The 24,019-nt window shown below is 49.9% G+C and overlaps 1 protein-coding gene across 1 annotated transcript in view; it reads right to left on the bottom strand.

Moving 5' to 3' along the window:
- Positions 1 to 9,770: 9,770 nt before the first annotated feature.
- Positions 9,771 to 24,019, bottom strand: part of LOC110511319 (cyclin-dependent kinase-like 1) — a 37,220-nt gene continuing 22,971 nt past the window's right edge. The window contains exons 9-10 of the mRNA XM_036961882.2: positions 22,562 to 22,717; positions 9,771 to 13,664 (exon numbers count right to left, since the gene is read on the bottom strand). Of these exons, the coding sequence (XP_036817777.2) occupies positions 13,560 to 13,664; positions 22,562 to 22,717 (261 nt within the window). The 3' untranslated portion in view covers positions 9,771 to 13,559. The remainder of the gene's footprint in view (positions 13,665 to 22,561; positions 22,718 to 24,019) is intronic.

Raw genomic sequence — 24,019 nt, 5'->3', positions numbered from 1 at the left:
GTTTGGGCTGGTAACGCCCCTAACCCTGGGGGTGTTTGGGCTGGTAACGCCCCTGACCCTGGGGGTGTTTGGTCTGGTAACGCCCCTAACCCTGGGTGTGTTTGGTTTGGTAACGCCCTAACTCTGGGTGTGTTTGGTCTGGTAACGCCCCTAACCCTGGGGGTGTTTGGTCTGTTAACGCCCTTAACCCTGGGTGTGTTTGGTCTGGTAACCCCCCTAACCCTGGGTGATATCGGTCTGGTAACGCCCCTAACCCTGGGTGATATCGGTCTGGTAACGCCCCTAACCCTGGGTGATATCGGTCTGGTAACGCCCCTAACCATGGGTGATATCGGTCTATTAACGCCCCTAACCCTGGGGGTGTTTGGTCTGGTAACGCCCCTAACCCTGGGGGTGTTTGGTCTGGTAACGCCCCTAACCCTGGGGGTGTTTGGTTTGGTAACGCCCCTAACCCTGGGTGTGTTTGGTCTGGTAACGCCCCTAACCCTGGGGGTGTTTGGTCTGGTAACGCCCCTAACCCTGGGTGTGTTTGGTCTGTTAACGGCCCTAACCCTGGGTGTGTTTGGTCTGTTAACCCCCCTAACCCTGGGTGTGTTTGATCTGTTAACGCCCCTAACCCTGGGTTTGTTTGGTCTGGTAACGCCCCTAACCCTGGGTGTGTTTGGTCTGGTAACGCCCCTAACCCTGGGTGTGTTTGGTCTGGTAACGCCCCTAACCCTGGGTGTGTTTGGTCTGTTAACGCCCCTAACCCTGGGGGTGTTTGGTCTGGTAACGCCCCTAACCCTGGGTGTGTTTGGTCTGTTAACGGCCCTAACCCTGGGTGTGTTTGGTCTGTTAACCCCCCTAACCCTGGGTGTGTTTGATCTGTTAACGCCCCTAACCCTGGGTTTGTTTGGTCTGGTAACGCCCCTAACCCTGGGTGTGTTTGGTCTGGTAACGCCCCTAACCCTGGGTGTGTTTGGTCTGGTAACGCCCCTAACCCTGGGTGTGTTTGGTCTGTTAACGCCCCTAACCCTGGGGGTGTTTGGTCTGGTAACGCCCCTAACCCTGGGTGTGTTTGGTCTGTTAACGCCCCTAACCCTGGGTCTTGTCGGTCTGTTAACGCCCCTAACCCTGGGTGTGTTTGGTCTGGTAACGCCCCTAACCCTGGGTGTGTTTGGTCTGGTAACGCCCCTAACCCTGGGTGTGTTTGGTCTGGTAACGCCCCTAACCCTGGGTGTGTTTGGTCTGTTAACGCCCCTAACCCTGGGGGTGTTTGGTCTGTTAACGCCCCTAACCCTGGGGGTGTTTGGTATGGTAACGCCCCTAACCCTGGGTGTGTTTGGTCTGGTAACGCCCCTAACCCTGGGTGTGTTTTGTCTGTTAACGCCCCTAACCCTGGGGGTGTTTGGTCTGTTAACGCCCCTAACCCTGGGTGTGTTTGGTCTGGTAACCCCCCTAACCCTGGGTGTGTTTGGTCTGGTAACCCCCCTAACCCTGGGGGTGTTTGGTCTGGTAACGCCCCTAACCCTGGGGGTGTTTGGTCTGGTAATGCCCCTAACCCTGGGTGTGTTTGGTCTGGTAACCCCCCTAACCCTGGGGGTGTTTGGTCTGTTAACGCCCCTAACCCTGGGTGTGTTTGGTCTGTTAACGCCCCTAACCCTGTGTGTGTTTGGTCTGGTAACCCCCCTAACCCTGGGTGTGTTTGGTCTGTTAACGGCCCTAACCCTGGGTGTGTTTGGTCTGTTAACGGCCCTAACCCTGGGTGTGTTTGGGCTGGTAACCCCCCTAACCCTGGGTGTGTTTGGGCTGGTAACCCCCCTAACCCTGGGTGTGTTTGGTCTGTTAACGGCCCTAACCCTGGGTGTGTTTGGTCTGTTAACGGCCCTAACCCTGGGTGTGTTTGGGCTGGTAACCCCCCTAACCCTGGGGGTGTTTGGTCTGGTAACGCCCCTAACCCTGGGGGTGTTTGGTTTGGTAACGCCCCTAACCCTGGGTGTGTTTGGTCTGGTAACCCCCCTAACCCTGGGTGTGTTTGGTCTGTTAACGCCCCTAACCCTGTGTGTGTTTGGTCTGGTAACGCCCCTAACCCTGGGTGTGTTTGGTCTGGTAACGCCCCTAACCCTGGGGGTGTTTGGTCTGGTAACGCCCCTAACCCTGGGTGTGTTTGGTCTGGTAACGCCCCTAACCCTGGGTGTGTTTGGTCTGTTAACGGCCCTAACCCTGGGTGTGTTTGGTCTGTTAACCCCCCTAACCCTGGGTGTGTTTGATCTGTTAACGCCCCTAACCCTGGGTTTGTTTGGTCTGGTAACGCCCCTAACCCTGGGTGTGTTTGGTCTGGTAACGCCCCTAACCCTGGGTGTGTTTGGTCTGGTAACGCCCCTAACCCTGGGTGTGTTTGGTCTGTTAACGCCCCTAACCCTGGGGGTGTTTGGTCTGGTAACGCCCCTAACCCTGGGTGTGTTTGGTCTGTTAACGCCCCTAACCCTGGGTCTTGTCGGTCTGTTAACGCCCCTAACCCTGGGTGTGTTTGGTCTGGTAACGCCCCTAACCCTGGGTGTGTTTGGTCTGGTAACGCCCCTAACCCTGGGTGTGTTTGGTCTGGTAACGCCCCTAACCCTGGGTGTGTTTGGTCTGTTAACGCCCCTAACCCTGGGGGTGTTTGGTCTGTTAACGCCCCTAACCCTGGGGGTGTTTGGTATGGTAACGCCCCTAACCCTGGGTGTGTTTGGTCTGGTAACGCCCCTAACCCTGGGTGTGTTTTGTCTGTTAACGCCCCTAACCCTGGGGGTGTTTGGTCTGTTAACGCCCCTAACCCTGGGTGTGTTTGGTCTGGTAACCCCCCTAACCCTGGGTGTGTTTGGTCTGGTAACCCCCCTAACCCTGGGGGTGTTTGGTCTGGTAACGCCCCTAACCCTGGGGGTGTTTGGTCTGGTAATGCCCCTAACCCTGGGTGTGTTTGGTCTGGTAACCCCCCTAACCCTGGGGGTGTTTGGTCTGTTAACGCCCCTAACCCTGGGTGTGTTTGGTCTGTTAACGCCCCTAACCCTGTGTGTGTTTGGTCTGGTAACCCCCCTAACCCTGGGTGTGTTTGGTCTGTTAACGGCCCTAACCCTGGGTGTGTTTGGTCTGTTAACGGCCCTAACCCTGGGTGTGTTTGGGCTGGTAACCCCCCTAACCCTGGGTGTGTTTGGGCTGGTAACCCCCCTAACCCTGGGTGTGTTTGGTCTGTTAACGGCCCTAACCCTGGGTGTGTTTGGTCTGTTAACGGCCCTAACCCTGGGTGTGTTTGGGCTGGTAACCCCCCTAACCCTGGGTGTGTTTGGGCTGGTAACCCCCCTAACCCTGGGTGTGTTTGGTCTGGACTGTATCCAGAGTGAAGACCTTCTGTCATCGTTTTCTCCACATCGGGACAATCTTTCCATCTTGTACTTTTTAAAATTCAATATCAGAAGTTAGAGTTGTGATACATTAGTGAGTCTGCAGTACTGTAAAACTACTAATACTAATAGTAATATACTGTACATCAAACTACTACCACTACTACTAATAATAATAAACTGTACATCTGTCTCTCTGTTCTCCTCAGATATTATCCGACTCCACTCTGAACCATCTCTCCTTTTACACTGACCTGCCTCCCCCTCCTCCCCCCTCCTCCCCCTCTTCCTCCCTCCTCCCCCTCATCCTCCCTCCTCCTCCCCCTCATCCTCCCTCCTCCTCCTTCCCCTCCCTCCTCCTTCCCCCTCATCCTCCCTCCTCTTCCCCCCCTCCTCCGCCACTTCCTCCCTCCTCCCCCTCATCCTCCCTCCTCCCCATCCTCCCTCCTCCTTCCCCCTCATCCTCCCTCCTCCCCCCTCATCCTCCCCCCCTCCCCCTCCTCCTCCCTCCTTCCCCCATCCTCACTCCTCCCTCCTCCTCCTCCCCCTCCTTCCTCCTTCCCCCTCATCCTCCCTCCTCTTCCCCCCATCTCCGCCTCTTCCTCCCTCCTCCCCCTCATCCTCCCTCCTCCCCATCCTCACTCCTCCCTCCTTCCCCTCATCCTCCCTCCTCCTTCCCCCTCATCCTCCCTCCTCCTTCCCCCTCATCCTCCCTCCTCCCCCCTTCCCCCTCCTCCGCCCTCCTTCCCCCATCCTCACTCCTCCCTCCTCCTCCCCCTCATCCTCCTTCCTTCCCCTCATCCTCCCTCCTCCTTCCCCCTCCTCCCCCCTCATCCTCACCTCCTCCCCCCTCCCCCCTCATCCTCTCTCCTTCCCCCATCCTCACTCCTCCATCTCATCCTCATCTTCTCTCCTCCTCATCCCCCCATTCTCATCCTCTCCTCCTCATCCCCCCATCCTCACTCCTACATCTCATCCTCATCTTCTCTCCTCCTCATCCCCCCACCCTCACTCCTCCATCTTCTCCTCATCCCCCCATCCTCATCCTCTTTCCTCCTCATCCCCACTCCTCCATCTCCTCCTCAACCCCATCCTCACTCCTCCATCTCCTCCTCCTCATCCCCCCATCGTCATCCTCACTCCTCCATCCTCACTCCTCTCCTTCCTCAAATAATCTGCATTTAAGAGGTGTTCAACAAAAAGAGAGAAAGAGAGAGAGTGGAACATACAGGACATAGTGTGTCTGACAGGTGTCAGGGGATGATAGAATAGCAGCATACAGGACACAGTGTGTCTGACATGTGACAGGGGATTGTAGAATAGCAGCATACAGGACACAGTGTGTCTGACAGGTGTCAGGGGATGATAGAATAGCAGCATACAGGACACAGTGTGTCTGACATGTGACAGGGGATTGTAGAATAGCAGCATACAGGATACAGTGTATCTGACATGTGACAGGAGATTGTAGAATAGCAGCATACAGGACACAGTGTATCTGACATGTGACAGGAGATTGTAGAATAGCAGCATACAGGACACAGTGTATCTGAATCACAATGTAACACTGTGTGAGACTGAAAGCCTTGATTCCCAAACAGATGCTGTCCCTTAGATGCACTGACAGGATTAGACTACATCACTACCTACCTAGTCAGCCGGCTGGCCAGTCAGTCAGTCAGCCAGTCAGCTAGCCAGTCAGTCGGTCTCTCTCTCTCTCTCTCTGAGGAGCATGTTTATACTGCCAAAGCAAGTGAAATAAATAAAGAGTGAAAGTGATACTATGTGTATATACAGTGTTGTAGCGATGTGCAAATAAACTAACAAACAAAAAAATGTCCTGTCACTGTCAACTGAGAGGGGGGGGGGTCCAAATCAAAAGTAACAGTCAGTATCTGGTGTGGCCACCAGCTGCATTAAGTACTACAGTGCATCTGTAGTGCAGTCCTCATGGACTGCACCAGATTTGCCAGTTCTTGCTGTGAGATGTTACCCCGCTCTTCCACCAAGGCACCTGCAAGTTCCCGGACATTGTTTGGGGGGAATGGCCCTAGCCCTCACCCTCCGATCCAACAGGTACCAGACGTCAGGCAGAACACTGACAGTCCTGTTTTGCAGGAAATCACGCACAGAACGAGCAGTATGGCTGGTGGCATTGTCATGCTGGAGAGTTGTGTCAGGATGAGCCTGCAGGAAGGGTACCTCATGGGAACCACGCAATCAGCTGGGGCGGCAGGGTAGCCTAGTGGTTAGAGCGTTGGGCTAATAACTGAAAGGTTGCAAGTTCAAATCCCCGAGCTGGTGAGGTACAAATCTGTCGTTCTGTCCCTGAACAAGGCTGTCATTGAAAATAAGAATTTGTTCTTAACTGACTTGCCTAGTTAAAGAAAGGCAATGACAACAAGGTCAGTCCGACGATGCTGTGACACACCGCCCCAGACCATGACAGACCCTCCACCTCCAAATCGAGCACAAGCCTCAGCGATAAACGCGAATCCGACCATCACCCCTGGTGAGACAAAACTGTGACTGGTCAGTGAAGAGCCAGTCCTGTCTGGTCCAGCGACGGTGGGTTTGTTGCCGGTGATGTCTGGTGAGGACCTGCCTTACAACAGGCCCTCAGTCTCTCAGCCTATTGTGGACAGTCTGAGCACTGATGGAGGGATTGTGCGTTCCTGATGTAACTCGGGCAGTTGTTGTTGCCATCCTGTACCTGTCCCACAGGTGTGATGTTAGGATGTACCGATACTGTGTTGTGTTGTTACACATTTCAGAGTCAGTAGAAAGGCCTCTTTAGTGTCCTAAGTTTTCATAACTGTGACCCTAATTACCTAAGCTGTTAGTGTCTTAACGACCGGTCCACAGGTGCATGTTCATTAATTGTTTATGGTTCATTGAACAAGCATGGGAAACAGTGTTTAAACCCTTTACAATGAAGATCTGTGAAGTTATTTTGATTTTTACGAATTACCTTTGAAAGACGGGGGTCCTGAGAAAGGGACGTTTATTTTTTTTGCTGAATTTAGTTAAAGTATAAAAGGGAAAATAAATTAACATGGGTTGTATTTACAATGGTGTTGAGCTTCACTGGTTGCCTCTTTCTTATGGCAACAGGTCAGAAATCAGACAGACACCACCCACACACACTGACCCAGACACCAACCACACGCCAACCCAAACACCAACCACACGCTGACCCAGACAACAGAAATCTGGTAGAATTGCTTTCCACCAAATGGGAGAGTGAACATGGTGCCAGCGCTCGGTGCGTCATCATTCGCTCCTGAATTAGGTTACATTATATCATACCTAGCCTGCTCTGAATTAGGTTACATTATATCATACCTAGCCTGCTGTAACGGTTTTCTTTAGGTGAAGGAGAGTCGGACCAAAATGCAGTGCTGTGATGATTCATGTTTGTTTAATAAAGGAAAAACTATACATGATTAAACTACAAAATAATGAAATGTGAAAACCTAAACAGTCCTATCTGGTGCAAACAAAGAGACAGGAACAATCACCCACAAAACCCAACACCAAACAGGCTACCTAAATATGGTTCCCAATCAGAGACAATGACTAACACCTGCCTCTGATTGAGAACCATATCAGGCCAAACATAGAAATAGACAAACCAGACACACAACATAGAATGCCCACCCAGCTCACGTCCTGACCAACACTAAAACAAGGAAAACACACACGAACGATGGTCAGAACGTGACAGTACCCCCCCTACAAGGTGCGGACTCCGAACGCACAACCTAAACCTATAGGGGAGGGTGTGGGTGGGCATCTGTCCGCGGTGGCGGCTCTGGCGCTGGACGTGGACCCCACTCCATAATTGTCTTAGTCCACCTCCTTAGCGTCCCTAGATAGGCGACCCTCGCCGCCGACCTTGGCCTAGTAGTCCTCACCAAGGGCCCCACTGGACTGAGGGGCAGCTCGGGACTGAGGGGTAGCTCGGGACTGAGGGGTAGCTCAGGACTGAGGGGAAGCTCGGGACTGAGGGGAACCTCGGGACTGAGGGGAAGCTCGGGACTGAGAGGAAGCCCAGGCAGGTAGTTGGCTCTGGCAGATCCTGGCTGGCTGGCAGTTCTGGCAGATCCCGGCTGACTGGCGGATCCTGGCGGATCTGGAAGATCCTGGCTGAATGGCGGATCCTGGCTGAATAGCGGATCCTGGCTGACTGGCGGATCTGGAAGATCCTGGCTGACTGGCAGCTCTGGCTGCTCCATGCTGACTGGCAGCTCTGGCTGCTCCATGCTGACTGGCAGCTCTGGCTGCTCCATGCTGACTGGCTGCTCCATGCTGACTGGCGACTCTGGCTGCTCCATGCTGACTGGCGACTCTGGCTGCTCCATGCTGACTGGCGGCCCTGGCTGCTCCATGCTGACTGGCAGCTCTGGCGGCTCCTTGCAGACTGGCAGCTCTGGCGGCTCCTTGCAGACTGGCAGCTCTGGCGGCTTCTTGCAGACTGGCAGCTCTGGCGGCTCCTTGCAGACTGGCAGCTCTGGCGGCTCCTTGCAGACTGGCAGCTCTGGCGGCTCCTTGCAGACTGGCAGCTCTGGCGGCTCCTTGCAGACTGGCAGCTCTGGCTGCTCCTTGCAGACTGGCAGCTCTGGCGGCTCCTTGCACACTGGCAGCTCTGGCGGCATCCTGCAGACTGGCAACTCCTTGCAGACTGGCAGCTCCTTGCAGACTGGCAGCTCCTTGCAGACTGGCAGCTCCTTGCTGACTGGAGACTCCGGCAGCGCTGTAGAGACGGAAGGCTCTGGCAGCGCTAAACAGGCGGGAGACTCCGGCAGCGCTGGAGAGGAGGAAGGCTCCAACTGCGCTGAACAGGCGGGAGACTCCGGCAGCGCTGTAGAGGAGGAAGGCTCTGGCAGCGCTAGATAGGCGGGAGACTCCAGCAGCGCTGGAGAGGAGGAAGGCTCTGGCAGCGCTAGATAGGCGGGAGACTCCGGCAGCGCTGGAGAGGAGGAAGGCTCTGGCAGCGCTGGACAGACGAAGCGCACTATAGGCCTGATGCGTGGTGCTGGCACTGGTGGTACTGGGCCGAGAACACGCACAGGAAGCCTGGTGCGGGGAGCTGCCACCGGAGGACTGGTGTGTGGAGGTGGCACAGGATGGACCAGACCGTGAAGGCGTACTGGAGAGCATGAGAGCAGGGCTGGCACAGGACGTGCAAGGCTAGGGAGGTGCACAGGAGGCCTAGTGCGTGAGGCTGGCACAATCTTCACCAGCCGACTAACACGCACCTCAGGACGAGTATGGAGCGCTGACCCAGGTGCCATCAAATCCCCGACACGCTCCGTCGGGCGAATTCCGTACCTAAAGCACCAACACAGCAACTCCCTCATAACTCTCTCCTCCAATTTCCCCATTAACTCCTTCACAGTCTCTGCTTTGCTCACCTCCAACACCGGCTCTGGTTCTGGTCTCCTCCTTGGCTCCTCACGATAAACAGGGGGAGTTGGCTCAGGTCTGAACCCTGACTCTGCCACACTCTTACCTCGGGAATCTTACCTCGGGAATCTTACCCCGGGAATCTTACCTTGGGAATCTTACCTCAGGAACTTTACCTCAGGAATCTTACCTCAGGAATCTTACCTCAGGAATCTTACCTCAGCAATCTTACCTCAGAAATCTTACCTCGGCAATCTTACCTCGGGAATCTTACCTCGGGAATCTTACCTCAGGAATCTTACCTCGGGAATCTTACCTCGGGAATCTTACCTCGGGAATCTTACCTCGGGAATCTTACCTCGGGAATCTTACCTCAGGAACTTTACCTCAGGAATCTTACCTCAGGAATCTTACCTCAGCAATCTTACCTCAAGAACTTTACCTCAGGAATCTTACCTCAGCAATCTTACCTCAGCAATCTTACCTCAGCAATCTTACCTCAGGAACTTTACAACAGCAATCTTACCTCAGGAATCTTACCTCAGGAATCTTACCTCAGGAATCTTTACCTCAGCAATCTTACCTCAGGAATCTTACCTCAGGAACTTTACCTCAGAAATCTTACCTCAGGAATCCTACCTCAGCAATCTTACCTCAGTAATCAATCTTACCTCAGTAATCAATCTTACCTCAGTAATCAACCTTACCTCAGCAACCTTACCTCAGCAACCTTACCTCAGCAACCTTACCTCAGCAACCTTACCTCAGGAATCTTGATTTAATGTTGTCCATGAAGTAGGATAATTATCTTGACTGCAATAGTGAACATAGACACCAAAATGTTCTGTCAATCCTCCAGATCAGCATGAGTTATCGCACTTTGGCAGTTACAAGCTCTTTATATAGAAAATCCTTCTCTGAATCAGCTGATGTTGCTTGATAATGTCCCCTTTTAACTAAACAGCTAGACATCAAACACGCATCAAATAACTATTATGGATAATTATTGAATAACTACTTTATTTACATCGATTTCATTTTATTAATCAAGTTCAAGTTACTCTTTCTGTTAAAAAGCATTGGATTTTGTAATCACATACAGTACATTGTTTTGGATATGTGTGCCCATGAAAACTGTTTTCACACCGTAACATAAGAAGATACTAAATGTTATGAGGTCACAGTCCACTTCCCAGATCTCCACACTAAAAACGAGTCTGACAAGCAATATCCAAGAATTTCCCAGGATCAAGGTCAATGTGTAATTCAATTGTTAAAATGCTTTGTACGTGATATAACAACAAACAGCAGTATCATCAATGTAATAGGGGTTTGTGTCACACGATATTTGTCAAATCCACGAAAGACTTTAAACACACGTTTTGATTCAACTCATGAATTATATTGAATGTGTCTATGTTCCCCCTTTAACATCGTAATGTATTCACGTGAAAATAAATGGCAAATCATTATTAATGACTTAGTAACCGCTCCAAACAGTTCACTACAAGAAATGCTCGTTGGTGCCCTAGTTTATAGAATGACCCACTGGTGCCCTAGTTTATAGAAAGACCCACTGGGACCCTAGTTTATAGAAAGACACACTGGGACCCTAGTTTATAGAGACCCACTGGGACCCTAGTTTATAGAAAGACCCACTGGTATCCTAGTTTAAAGAAAGACCCACTGGTACCCTAGTTTATAGAATGACCCACTGGTACCCTAGACTTGCCTCATGCTAGACTGGCCAAATGCTAGACTGGTCCATGCTAGACTGGCCTTGGGGTAGACTGGCCCCGGGACAGACTGGCCCCATGCTGGACTGGCCCAATGCTGGACTGGCCCCATGCTAGACTAACCCCGGGCTAGACTGACCTCGGGCTACACTAGCCCTGGGCTAGACTTGCCTCATGCTAGACTGGCCCCATGCTAGACTGGTCCCATATTAGACTGGCCCCATGCTAGACTGACCTTGGGGTAGACTGGCCCTGGGATAGACTGGCCCTGGGATAGACTGGCCCCGGGATAGACTAGCCCCGGGATAGACTAGCCCCATGGTATACTGACCCCATGCTAGACTGGCCCCATGCTAGACTGGCACAATGGTACACTGGCCCCATGCTAGACCGGCCCCATGCTAGACCGGCCCAATGCTAAACTGGCCCCATGCTAAACTGGCCCCATGCTAGACTGGCCTCGGGGTAGACTGGCCCCATGCTAGACTGACCTTGGGGTAGATTGGCCCAAAGCTAGACCGGCCCCATGCTAGACTGGCCCCATGCTAGACCAGCCCCATGCTAGACTAGCCCCATGCTAGACTGGCCCATGCTAGACTAGCCCCATGCTAGACTGGCCCCATGCTAGACTGGCCCCATGCTAGACTAGCCCCATGCTAGACTGGCCCCATGCTAGACCGGCCCCATGCTAGACTGGCTTTGGGGTAGACTGGGCCCATACTAGACTGGCCCCATGCTAGACTGACCTTGGGGTAGACTGGCCCCATGCTAGACTGGCCCCATGCTAGACCGGCCCCATGCTAGACCGGCCCCATGCTAGACTGGCCTTGGGGTAGACTGGCCCCATGCTAGACTGGCCCCATGCTAGACTGGCGCCATGCTAGACCGGCCCCATGCTAGACCCAGGTGCTATCCCAGGACTAAGGTTGGTGCTAGCCCATGGCTGAAGTTGGTGCTAGCCCTGCTAGACTGACCCCATGCTAGATTGGCCCCATGCTAAACCGGCACCCATTATAAGCAATAAGACATTGATTAACACATTATTTCCTCTTGCTTCTAGCCTAGCATTTGATTTCCAATAGTGATCGTTTTTTATAAACTTTGGTTGTCTGCCTGTCCAACATTGGAAAACAATCTTTCACTTTTGAAATTCCACCCCTCCCCTGTACAGAGAATGCTGTGAACTTATGAGACATCAACTTTTTTGACCGAATTCAAAATCACGCAACGTTATTTTCATGGATACAGTATATACAATTAAAACGTCAATAGAACGGCTACGAAAACAGGGGGAAAGGGAGTGTTTGCCGCCCTTCTAGCTGTAGAATGTGTAGCTTTAGTTGGCTAAGTGAGAAGAAGTTAGCCAGCCTGCATACAGTAGGGTTTTTGTCCTCAGACGGAAGGATGAAGTAGTATGAATTTTACTTCTTAAAATAACGTGCAGAACACATTAGAGGCTTCACGAGCGTCACCAGCTGATTAAGTGAAAGTGCCACTTTTGTGATTGAACAGTAAGTATTCTAGGTATTGTTCGTGACCCTGTTTCACATTTGCTATTTTGGCACTGTGTTTCTGGGGCTAACCCCGAAAAGTCTGTGCTAACCCTGCTCCGGAGTAGGGCCAGCTAGCCGTGGACTAAGTTTGGTGCTAGCCGTGGACTAAGTTTGGTGCTAGCCCACTTTAGAATGTACAAGTGTGAACACTTGCTTAGCCTCAGGCTAAAATCTTCCTTAGCCCAGGGCTAAGGTTGGTGCTAGCCCTGGGCTAAGGTTGGTGCTAGCCCTGGGCTAAGGTTGGTGCTAGCCCTGGGCTAAGGTTGGTGCTAGCCAAGAGCTAGTGTTTTTTCTTACAGCTAATGCATTTACACTCACATACAAACATATTCACATCTCACTGTAACAGTGTCTCTCATAGTCCTCATGGTCCATCTCTCTCACCTCCGCACCTCTCTCTCTCTCCTTCCCTCTCTCTCTCTAGCTCTCAGATGTTGGGAAGGTGATTCTCTCTCCTTCACTCTCTCACTCCTCTCACTCTTTCCCTCTGTCTCTCTCCTTCTCTCTCTGTCATATGTTGGACAGGTGATCCTCCTCTCTCTAGACGATGGACAGGTGATGGAACTCTCTAGATGTTGGACAGGTGATCCTCCTCTCTCTAGATGATGGACAGGTGATTGTACTCTCTAGATGTTGGACAGGTATTTCTCCTCTAGATGATGGACAGGTGATGGTCCTCTCTAGATGTTGGACAGGTGATTCTCCTCTCTAGATGTTGGACAGGTGTTTCTCTTCTCTAGATGTTGGACAGGTGATCCTTCTCTCTCTAGATGATGGACAGGTGATCCTCCTCTCTCTAGATGTTGGACAGGTGATCCTCCTCTTTCTAGATGTTGGACAGGTGATTCTCCTCTCTAGATGTTGGACAGGTGATTCTCCTCTCTAGATGTTGGACAGGTGATTCTCCTCTCTAGATGTTGGACAGGTGATTCTCCTCTCTAGATGTTGGACAGGTGATTCTCCTCTCTAGATGTTGGACAGATGATTCTCCTCTCTCTGTCAGATGTTGGACAGGTGATTCTCCGTCTCTCTGTCAGATGTTGGACAGGTGTTTCTCCTCTCTAGATGTTGGACAGGTGATTATCCTCTCTTTATGTTGGGCAGGTGATCCTCCTCTCTAGATGTTGGACAGGTGATTCTCCTCTCTAGATGTTGGACAGATGATTCTCCTCTCTAGATGTTGGACAGGTGCTTCTCCTCTCTAGATGTTGGTCAGGTGATTCTCCTCTCTAGATGTTGGACAGGTGATTCTCCTCTCTAGATGTTGGACAGGTGATTCTCCTCTCTAGATGTTGGACAGGTGATTCTCCTCTCTCTGTCAGATGTTGGACAGGTGATTCTCCTCTCTCTGTCAGATGTTGGACAGGTGACCTCCTATCTAGATGTTGGACAGGTGATTCTCCTCTCTCTGTCAGATGTTGGACAGGTGACCTCCTATCTAGATGTTGGACAGGTGATTCTCCGTCTCTCTGTCAGATGTGGGACAGCTGATTCTCCTCTCTCTAGATGTTGGGCAGGTGATGGTCTGTGTATCTGTGTTTGTTCTGTTTCTTGGTCTCTGGAGCAGGAGAGATGTTGTTGCTGGGGAGCTGAGGAAGGTACTGCGGCTGGAAGGACAGACAGACGGACAGACAGACAGACAGACAGACAGACAACGTTAGTAGGTACTGGGGTTTGAGAGATGACGAGGCAGAGAACATTCTTGCGTTACCACAGTTAACATGTTTTGCATTGACTGACAAATACAGTTTTGGGGTTCAGTTTTTAAGATCAGGGGTTCTCAAACGTTTTGGGGTTCAGTTTGCAAGATCAGGGGTTCTCAAATGTTTTGGGGTTCAGTTTGCAAGATCAGGGGTTCTCAAACGTTTTGGGGTTCAGTTTGCAAGATTTTTGTGATAGCACATTTGTCAGGGACACCCTCATAATCAGAAAAATAGCATACAAGGAGTTTTACTATGACGTTGGCAGTGCACGGCTGTACGAACCAAGTCTTGGGCCCCTGGGAAGGAACATTTTAAAGGCCTCAGCTATTTTTATTTGAGTGCAGTTTTCAAGCTAACTTCCTGAAATTCTACAGATGTTTTTAATGTGGAAGAGAGATGTGTTTTTTTGTTGCAGCTTTAAACCTTTAAAACTTTAAAATGTCCTGCTATACAACAACAAAAATACACGAGGCAAAGAGAAAACATTGTTAGCAGACAACAGGAAGTGAATGGAGAAATGTCAATCTTCGTGCTCAACCCTCGTGAAAATAAAAATAATGTTTTGAAGACAATCATGGTACCAATGATTGTTTTCTAATACACCAGGTGTACAGTATGTCCTTGAACTGATTTTAAATTTTTTATTATCTGATAGATAATTGCACCCACCTGGAGTCCCAGGTCTAAATCAGTCCCTGATTATAAGGGGGAAAATAAATAAATAAATAAATAAAATGCAGTGGAACTGGTTTCAAGGTCCAGAGTTGAGTTTGAGGGCTATCTCAGATATGTTTCTTCTCCTTTCTTCAAACAGGAAAATGTTGGCCTTTTATAAACACATTTCGTGCAATTCTACTACATTTGAAATGACAGGGTACTCTGCTAACACTGATCACAAACAGATCAATAAAAATGACATCATCTGATCCATATAAAATCGGCCTACGAAAAGGGGAGACAAATAGAACAGGGCGTTCATCTAACCTGGAGCAGGAAGTTATTGTTATCCAAAAAACAAACAAAAGTGGCACTGAGATAATGAGGATAATGACAGTGAATATGCACACACACACCGGGGGATACGGCCGATGTTCTCCGCTGGTGCCAATGAGAAAGGCAAACGTTTTGATAACTAACCAAGACACATTGGAGTCTTTTCATTGTCATCTCTATACAGCAATAGCCATTGCTTTCCAAACTGTTTTTCCGCGATTATATTTTTAAACATTGCGATTTGCTTGGCTGGGTCTTTCTGCTTTTCACCAACAGTCACAACTCAACAATCATCTATTTCCAGTGGTGTCTAGTGGAGGACAATTTTTGTATTTCATTTTTTTATCTCAACTTTGTTTAACCAGGGAGGCCAGTTGAGAACAAGTTCTCCTTTACAACTGCGACCTGGCCAAGATAAAGCGAAGCAGACAAAAAACACAGAGTTACACATAAACAAACTAGCAATAAAGAGGCAAAATAATTACAATTTAGAATTAATACTGGAGTAATAGATGTGCAGATGATGATGTGCAAGTAGAGATACTGGGGTGCAAAAGAGCAAGAGGGTAAGTAATAACATGGGGGTAGCTGGATGGGCTATTTACAGATGGGCTGTGTACAGGTACAGTGATCAGTAAGCAGCTCTGACAGCTGATGCTTAAAGTTAGAGAGGGAGATATAAGACTCCAGCTTCAAAGATTTTAGCAATTAGTTCCAGTCATTGGCAGCAGAGAACTGGAAGGAAAGGCGGCCAAAGGAGGAATTGGCTTTGGGTGTGACCAGTGAGATATACCTGCTGGAGCGGGGCTTTACCTAGCAGGGCTTTACCTAGCAAAGACTTATAGATGACCTGGGGACAGTGGGTTTGGCGACGTATATGTAGTGAGGGCCAGCCATCGACAGCATACAGGTTGCAGTGGTGGGTAATATATGGGGCTTTGGTGACAAAACGGATAGGACTGTGATAGACTACATCCAGTTTGCTGAGTAGAGTGTTGCGGGCTATTTTGTAAATGACATCGCCGATTCAGTTTTATGAAGGTATGTTTGGCAGCATAAGTGAAGGAGGCTTTGTTGTGAAATAGGAAGCCGATTCTAGACTTAATTTTAGATTGGAGATGCTTAATGTGAGTCTGGAAGGTGAGTTTACAGTCTAACCAGACACCTAGGTATTTGTAGTTTTCCACATATTCTAGGTCAGAACCATCCAGAGTAGTGATGATAGTCGGGCGGGAGGGTGCGGGCAGCGATCGGTTGAAGAGCATGTACTTAGTTGTACTAGCATTGAAAAGCAGTTGGAGGCCACGGAAGGAGTGTTGTATGAAGCTCGTTTGGAGGTTTGTTAGCACAGTGTCCAAAGAAGGGCCAGGTTTATACAGAACGGTGTTGTCTGCATAGAGGTGGATCAGAGAATCACCAGCAGCAAGAGCGACATCATTGATATATACTGAGAAAAGAGTCCGTCCGAGAACTGAACCCTGTGGCACCCCCACAGAGACTGCCTGAGCTCCGGACAGCAGGCCCTCCGATTTGACACACTGAACTCTGAGAAGTAGTTGGTGAACCAGGCAGTCATTTGAGAAACCAGGGCTGTTGAGTCCGCCGATAAGAATGCGGTGACTGACAGAGTTGAAAGTCTTGGCCAGGTCGATGAAGATGGCTGTACAGTACTGTCTTTTATCGATGGCAGTTATGATATCATTTAGGACCTTGAGCGTGGCTGAGGTGCATCCATGACCAGCTCGGAAACCAGATTACATAGTGGAGAAGGTACGGTGGAATTCGAAATGGTCGGTGATCTGTTTGTTAACTTGGCTGTCGAAGATTTTAGAAAGGCAGAGCAAGGTGGATTTAGGTCTATAACAGTTTGGGTCTAGAGTGTCTCCCCCTTTGAAGAGTGGGATGACCGCGGCAGCTTTCCGATCTTTGGGGATCTCTGACAATACGACAGAGAGGTTGAATAGGCTAGTAATAGGGGTTGCAACAATTTTGGCGGATAATTTTAGAAAGAGAGGGTCTAGCCAGGCTGATTTGTTGGGATCGAGATTTTGCAACTCTTTCAGAACATCAGCTGTGAGTGATGTGAAGGAGAAGCGAGGGGGGGTTGGGCAAGTTTCTGCAGGGTGTGCTGATTAAATTCTCGATTATCGTAGATTTATCGGTGGTGACAGTGTTTCCTATCCTCAGTGCAGTGGGCAGCTGGGAGGAGATGCTCTTATTCTCCATGGACTTTACAGTGTCCCAAAACTTTTTGGAATTAGTGCTATAGGAAGCAAATATCTGTTTTAAAAAGCTAGCCTTTGCTTTTCTAACTGGCTGAGTATATTGGTTCCTGACTTCCCTGAAAAGTTGCATATCAAGGGGGCTATTCGATGCTAATGCAGAACGCCACAGGATGTTTTTGTGCTGTTCAAGGGCAGTCAAGTCTGGGGTGAACCAAGGGCTATATCTGTTCTTAGTTCTACATTTTTTGAAAGGGGCATGCTTATTTAAGATGGAGAGGAAAGCACTTTTGAAGAGCAACCAGTCATCCTCTACTGACGGGATGAGGTCAATATCCTTCCAGGATACCCGGGCCAGGTCGATTAGAAAGGCCTGCTCACAGAAGTGTTTTAGGGAGCGTTTGACAGTGATGAGGGGTGGTCGTTTGACCATGGACCCATTACGCACGCAGGCAATGAGGCAGTGATTGCTGAGATACTGGTTGAAGACAGCAGAGGTGTATTTAGAGGGCAAGTTGGTCAGGATGATATCTATGAGGGTGCCCATGGTTTCGAATTTTAGGGTTGTACCTGGTAGGTTCCTTGATAATTTGTGTGAGATTGAGGGTATCTAGCTTAGATTGTAGGACGGCCGGGGTGTTAAGCATGTCCCAGTTTAGGTCACCTAACAGTACGAACTCTGAAGATAGATAGGGGGCAATCAATTCACAAATGGTGTCCAGGGCACCGCTGGGAGCTAAAGGGGGTCTATAACAAGCAGCAAAGGTGAGAGACTTGTTTCTGGAAAGGTGGAATTTTAAAAGTAGAAGCTCAAATTGTTTGGGCACAGACCTGGATAGTATGACAGAACTCTGCATGGCTAACTCCGAACATTGGCAGTTCTATCTTGTCAGAAAATGTTATAGTTAGGGATGGAAATTTCAGAATTGTTGGTTGCCTTCCTAAGCCAGGATTCAGACACGGCTAGAACATCCGGGTTGGCACAGTGTGCTAAATTAGTGAATAAAACAAACTTAGGGAGGAGGCTACTAATGTTAACATGCATGAAACCAAGGCTTTTACAGTTACAGAAGTCAACAAATGAGAGTGCCTGGGGAATAGGAGTGATGCAGGGGGCTGCAGGGCCTGGATTAACCTCTACATCACCAGAGGAACAGAGGAGGACTAGGATAAGGACACGGCTAAAGGCTATAAGTACTGGTCGTCTAGTGCGTTCGGAACAGAGAGTAAAAGGAGAAGATTCCTGGGTGCGGAAGAATAGATTCAAGGCATATTGTACAGACAAGGGTATGGTAGGATGTGAGTACAGTGGAGGTAAACCTAGGCATTGAGTGATGATGAGAGGTTTTGTCTCTAGAGGCACCATTTAAGCCAGGTGAGGCCACCGCATGTGAGGGGGGTGGAACAAAAGGGCCAGCTAAGGCATACAGTGAAATAAGAAATCACTAACCAAAACAGCAATAGACAAGGCATATTGACATTAGGGAGAGGCATGTGTAGCCGAGTGATCATAGGGTCCAGTGAGTAGCTAGGCGAGTTGGAGGCACGTCGATTCAGACAGCTAGCAGGCCAGGGCTATCAGCAGGCTAGCAGATGGTCCTCAGGGGGACGTCGCAATGGGAGAGCCTGTTGAAACCCCCTCGGACGGTTACGTCGGCAGACCAGTCATGATGGATCGGCAGGGCTCCGTGTCGGCAGCAAAGGGTCCAGGCCAATTGACAAAAAGAGCTATTGAAGCCCAGCAATTGTCTGATGGATCTCTTCGGCTAGCCAGGAGATGGTATGCTCGGGGTTGATATCGCGCTGTGCAGACTGGCAGTAATTGACCGGGCTGAGGCTGTCCGAATTAACAGTGATGACCGTTAGCAGTGGCTAACTGACAACTAGCTAGTAGCTAGTTAGCTGGCTAGCTGCTGATGGGGGTTCAGGTTCTAAAGTGTAATAAATAGCAGATCCATACCACATTGGGTGAGGCGGGTTGCAGGAGAGTATGTTCAGTCCGTAGATGGAATTTTAAAATTAAAAATATAAAAAATATATACGAAGAAAAATTATATAAACAGGCCATTACCGGTGAGTGGAGGACATAACCAGTGGTGTCTAGTGGAGGACATAACCAGTGGTGTCTAGTGGAGGATATAACCAGTGGTGTCTAGTGGAGGAAAAAACCAGTGGTGTCTAGTGGAGGCCGTAACCAGTGGTGTCTAGTGGAGGTCGTAACCAGTGGTGTCTAGTGGAGGATATAACCAGTGGTGTCTAGTGGAGGAAAAAACCAGTGGTGTCTAGTGGAGGCCGTAACCAGTGGTGTCTAGTGGAGGCCGTAACCAGTGGTGTCTAGTGGAGGCCATAACCAGTGGTGTCTAGTGGAGGACATAACCAGTAGTGTCTAGTGGAGGCCATAACCAGTGGTGTCTAGTGGAGGACATAACCAGTGGTGTCTAGTGGAGGCCATAACCAGTGGTGTCTAGTGGAGGATATAACCAGTGGTGTCTAGTGGAGGACATAACCAGTGGTGTCTAGTGGAGGACATAACCAGTGGTGTCTAGTGGAGGCCATAACCAGTGGTGTCTAGTGGAGGATATAACCAGTGGTGTCTAGTGGAGGACATAACCAGTAGTGTCTAGTGGAGGACATAACCAGTGGTGTCTAGTGGAGGACATAACCAGTGGTGTCTAGTGGAGGACATAACCAGTGGTGTCTAGTGGAGGCCGTAACCAGTGGTGTCTAGTGGAGGACCTAACCAGTGGTGTCTAGTGGAGGATATAACCAGTGGTGTCTAGTGGAGGACATAACCAGTGGTGTCTAGTGGAGGATATAACCAGTGGTGTCTAGTGGAGGCCGTAACCAGTGGTGTCTAGTGGAAGATATAACCAGTGGTGTCTAGTGGAGGACCTAACCAGTGGTGTCTAGTGGAGGATATAACCAGTGGTGTCTAGTGGAGGACCTAACCAGTGGTGTCTAGTGGAGGACATAACCAGTGGTGTCTAGTGGAGGCCATAACCAGTGGTGTCTAGTGGAGGCCATAACCAGTGGTGTCTAGTGGAGGATATAACCAGTGGTGTCTAGTGGAGGCCGTAACCAGTAGTGTCTAGTGGAGGACCTAACCAGTGGTGTCTAGTGGAGGACCTAACCAGTGGTGTCTAGTGGAGGCCATAACCAGTGGTGTCTAGTGGAGGATATAACCAGTGGTGTCTAGTGGAGGACCTAACCAGTGGTGTCTAGTGGAGGCCATAACCAGTGGTGTCTAGTGGAGGATATAACCAGTGGTGTCTAGTGGAGGACCTAACCAGTGGTGTCTAGTGGAGGCCATAACCAGTGGTGTCTAGTGGAGGCCATAACCAGTGGTGTCTAGTGGAGGCCGTAACCAGTGGTGTCTAGTGGAGGACCTAACCAGTGGTGTCTAGTGGAGGACATAACCAGTAGTGTCTAGTGGAGGACCTAACCAGTGGTGTCTAGTGGAGGCCATAACCAGTGGTGTCTAGTGGAGGATATAACCAGTGGTGTCTAGTGGAGGACATAACCAGTGGTGTCTAGTGGAGGATATAACCAGTGGTGTCTAGTGGAGGACCTAACCAGTGGTGTCTAGTGGAGGCCATAACCAGTGGTGTCTAGTGGAGGCCATAACCAGTGGTGTCTAGTGGAGGCCGTAACCAGTAGTGTCTAGTGGAGGATATAACCAGTGGTGTCTAGTGGAGGACATAACCAGTGGTGTCTAGTGGAGGATATAACCAGTGGTGTCTAGTGGAGGACATAACCAGTGGTGTCTAGTGGAGGACATAACCAGTGGTGTCTAGTGGAGGATATAACCAGTGGTGTCTAGTGGAGGACATAACCAGTGGTGTCTAGTGGAGGACATAACCAGTGGTGTCTAGTGGAGGATATAACCAGTGGTGTCTAGTGGAGGACATAACCAGTTGTGTCTAGTGGAGGATATAACCAGTGGTGTCTAGTGGAGGACATAACCAGTGGTGTCTAGTGGAGGATATAACCAGTGGTGTCTAGTGGAGGACATAACCAGTGGTGTCTAGTGGAGGATATAACCAGTGGTGTCTAGTGGAGGACCTAACCAGTGGTGTCTAGTGGAGGCCGTAACCAGTAGTGTCTAGTGGTGGCCATAACCAGTAGTGTCTAGTGGAGGACCTAACCAGTGGTGTCTAGTGGAGGATATAACCAGTGGTGTCTAGTGGAGGATATAACCAGTGGTGTCTAGTGGAGGCCATTACCAGTGGTGTCTAGTGGAGGATATAACCAGTGGTGTCTAGTGGAGGCCATAACCGGTGGTGTCTAGTGGAGGACATAACCAGTGGTGTCTAGTGGAAGATATAACCAGTGGTGTCTAGTGGAGGACCTAACCAGTGGTGTCTAGTGGAGGCCATAACCGGTGGTGTCTAGTGGAGGACCTAACCAGTGGTGTCTAGTGGAGGACATAACCGGTGGTGTCTAGTGGAGGACCTAACCAGTGGTGTCTAGTGGAGGACATAACCAGTGGTGTCTAGTGGAGGACCTAACCAGTGGTGTCTAGTGGAGGCCATAACCGGTGGTGTCTAGTGGAGGCCATAACCAGTGGTGTCTAGTGGAGGCCGTAACCAGTGGTGTCTAGTGGAGGCCGTAACCAGTGGTGTGTAGTGGAGGACATAACCAGTGGTGTCTAGTGGAGGACATAACCAGTGGTGTCTAGTGGAGGACCTAACCAGTGGTGTCTAGTGGAGGCCATAACCAGTGGTGTCTAGTGGAGGCCATAACCAGTGGTGTCTAGTGGAGGCCGTAACCAGTGGTGTCTAGTGGAGGCCGTAACCAGTGGTATTTAGTGGAGGCCATTACCGGTGGTATTTAGTGGAGGACATAACCAGTGGTCTCTAGTGGAGGCCGTAACCAGTGGTGTCTAGTGGAGGCCGTAACCGGTGGTATTTAGTGGAGGACATAACCGGTGGTATTTAGTGGAGGACATAACCGGTGGTGTCTAGTGGAGGCCGTAACCAGTGGTGTCTAGTGGAGGCCGTAACCAGTGGTGTCTAGTGGAGGCCGTAACCAGTGGTGTCTAGTGGAGGCCGTAACCAGTGGTGTCTAGTGGAGGCCGTAACCAGTGGTGTCTAGTGGAGGCCGTAACCAGTAGTGTCTAGTGGAGGCCGTAACCAGTGGTGTCTAGTGGAGGTCGTAACCAGTGGTGTCTAGTGGAGGCCGTAACCAGTGGTGTCTAGTGGAGGTCGTAACCAGTGGTGTCTAGTGGAGGCCGTAGCCAGTGGTGTCTAGTGGAGGCCGTACGTCTCTCACTCCAGCCTGTACGTCTCTCACTCCAGCCTGTCTGTCTCTCACCTCACCCTGTCTGTCTTTCACCTCACCCTGTCTGTCTCTCACTCCAGCCTGTCTGTCTCTCACTCCAGCCTGTCAGTCTCTCACCCCAGCCTGTACGTCTCTCACTCCAGCCTGTCCGTCTCTCACCCCACCCTGTCCATCTCTCACCCCAGCCTGTACGTCTCTCACCCCACCCTGTCCGTCTCTCACCCCAGCCTGTACGTCTCTCACCTCACTCTGTCTGTCTCTCACTCCAGCCTGTCTTTCTCTCATCCCGACCTGTCTTTCTCTTACCCCGACCTGTCGTCGTCTGGAGATTTTGTTGTCATGGCGTCTCCCGGGACAATCCCCCTCGCGGCCCCAGCTGGCTCCGCCTTCTTCCAGAAAGTATGGCAGCTCCAACAGCTCCTCACAGGACAGACGCAACAACGGGTCCATCACCAGGCATGACTAATCAACACAACCATTCATCCATCAGTCAATCAATCAGTCAGTCAGATCAAAACAAATAAAAATGCATTTGTCACATACAACAGGTATAAACCTTATTGTGAAATGCTTACTTACAAGCCCTTAACCAACAATGCAATTCAAGAAATAGAGTTAAGAAAATATTTACTAAATAAACTAACGGAAAAAAAAATATATATAAAGTAACACAGGCTATATACGTACCGGTACCGAGTCAACGTGCGGGGGTACAGGTTCGTCCAGGTAATTTGCACATGTATAGAATTGATGACAGTTTTACACAATCTTGGCATTCTCTCAACCAAACAGTCTTAACGGAGTTCCCACATATGCTGAGCACTTATTGGCAGCTTTTCCTTCACTCTGCCATCCAACTCAACCTAAACCATCTCAATTGGGTTGAGGTCGGGTGATTGTGGAGGCCAGATGATCTGGTCATCTGATGTTGCAATCCATCACTCTCCTTCTTGGTCAAATAGCCCTTATCCAGCCTGGAGGTGTGTTGGGTCATTGTCCTTTTGAAAAACAAATCATAGTCCCACTAAGCACAAACCAGATGGGATGACGTATCGCTGCAGAATTCTGTGGTAGCCATTCTGGTGAAGTGTGCCTTGATTTAAAAAATAAATCACTGACAGTGAGCACCCCCACACCATCTCACCTCCTCCTCCATGCTTCACGGTGGGAACCACACATGCGGAGATCATCAGTTCACCTACTTTGCGTCTCAGAAAGATACGGCGGTTGGAACCAAAAATCTCATCAGGCCAAGTGTCTGTTACTTGAACTCTGTAAAGCAGTTATTTGGCCTGTAATTTCTGAGGCTGGTAACTCTAATGAACGTATTCTCTGCAGCAGAGGTAACCCTGGGTCTTCCTTTCCTGTGGCTGTCCTCATGAGAGACAGTCATCATAGCGCTTGATGGTTTTTGCGACTGCACTTGAAGAAACAAAAATGTCTTGACATTTTCCAGATTGACTGACCCTCATGTCGTAAAGTAATGATGGACTGTCGTTTCTTTTGAGCTGTTAATAATATGGACTTGGTCTTTTACCAAATAGAGCTATCAACAGTATACCACCCATCCCTTTTCACAACTGATTGGCTCAAATGCATTAAGAAGGAAAGAAATTCCACAAATGAACAAGGCAGACCTATTAATAGAAATGCATTCCAGGTGACTACCTCATGAAGCTGGTTGAGATAATGCCAAGAGTGTGCAAAGCTGTCATCAAGGCAAAAGGTGTCTACTTTAAAGAAAATCAAATATAAAATATATTT

The sequence above is a fragment of the Oncorhynchus mykiss genome, chromosome 24 (genome assembly GCF_057628025.1).
Source record: "Oncorhynchus mykiss isolate SJ-2025 chromosome 24, ASM5762802v1, whole genome shotgun sequence".
NCBI lineage: Eukaryota > Metazoa > Chordata > Actinopteri > Salmoniformes > Salmonidae > Oncorhynchus > Oncorhynchus mykiss.
This window is presented reverse-complemented; position numbering and strand designations above follow the sequence as displayed.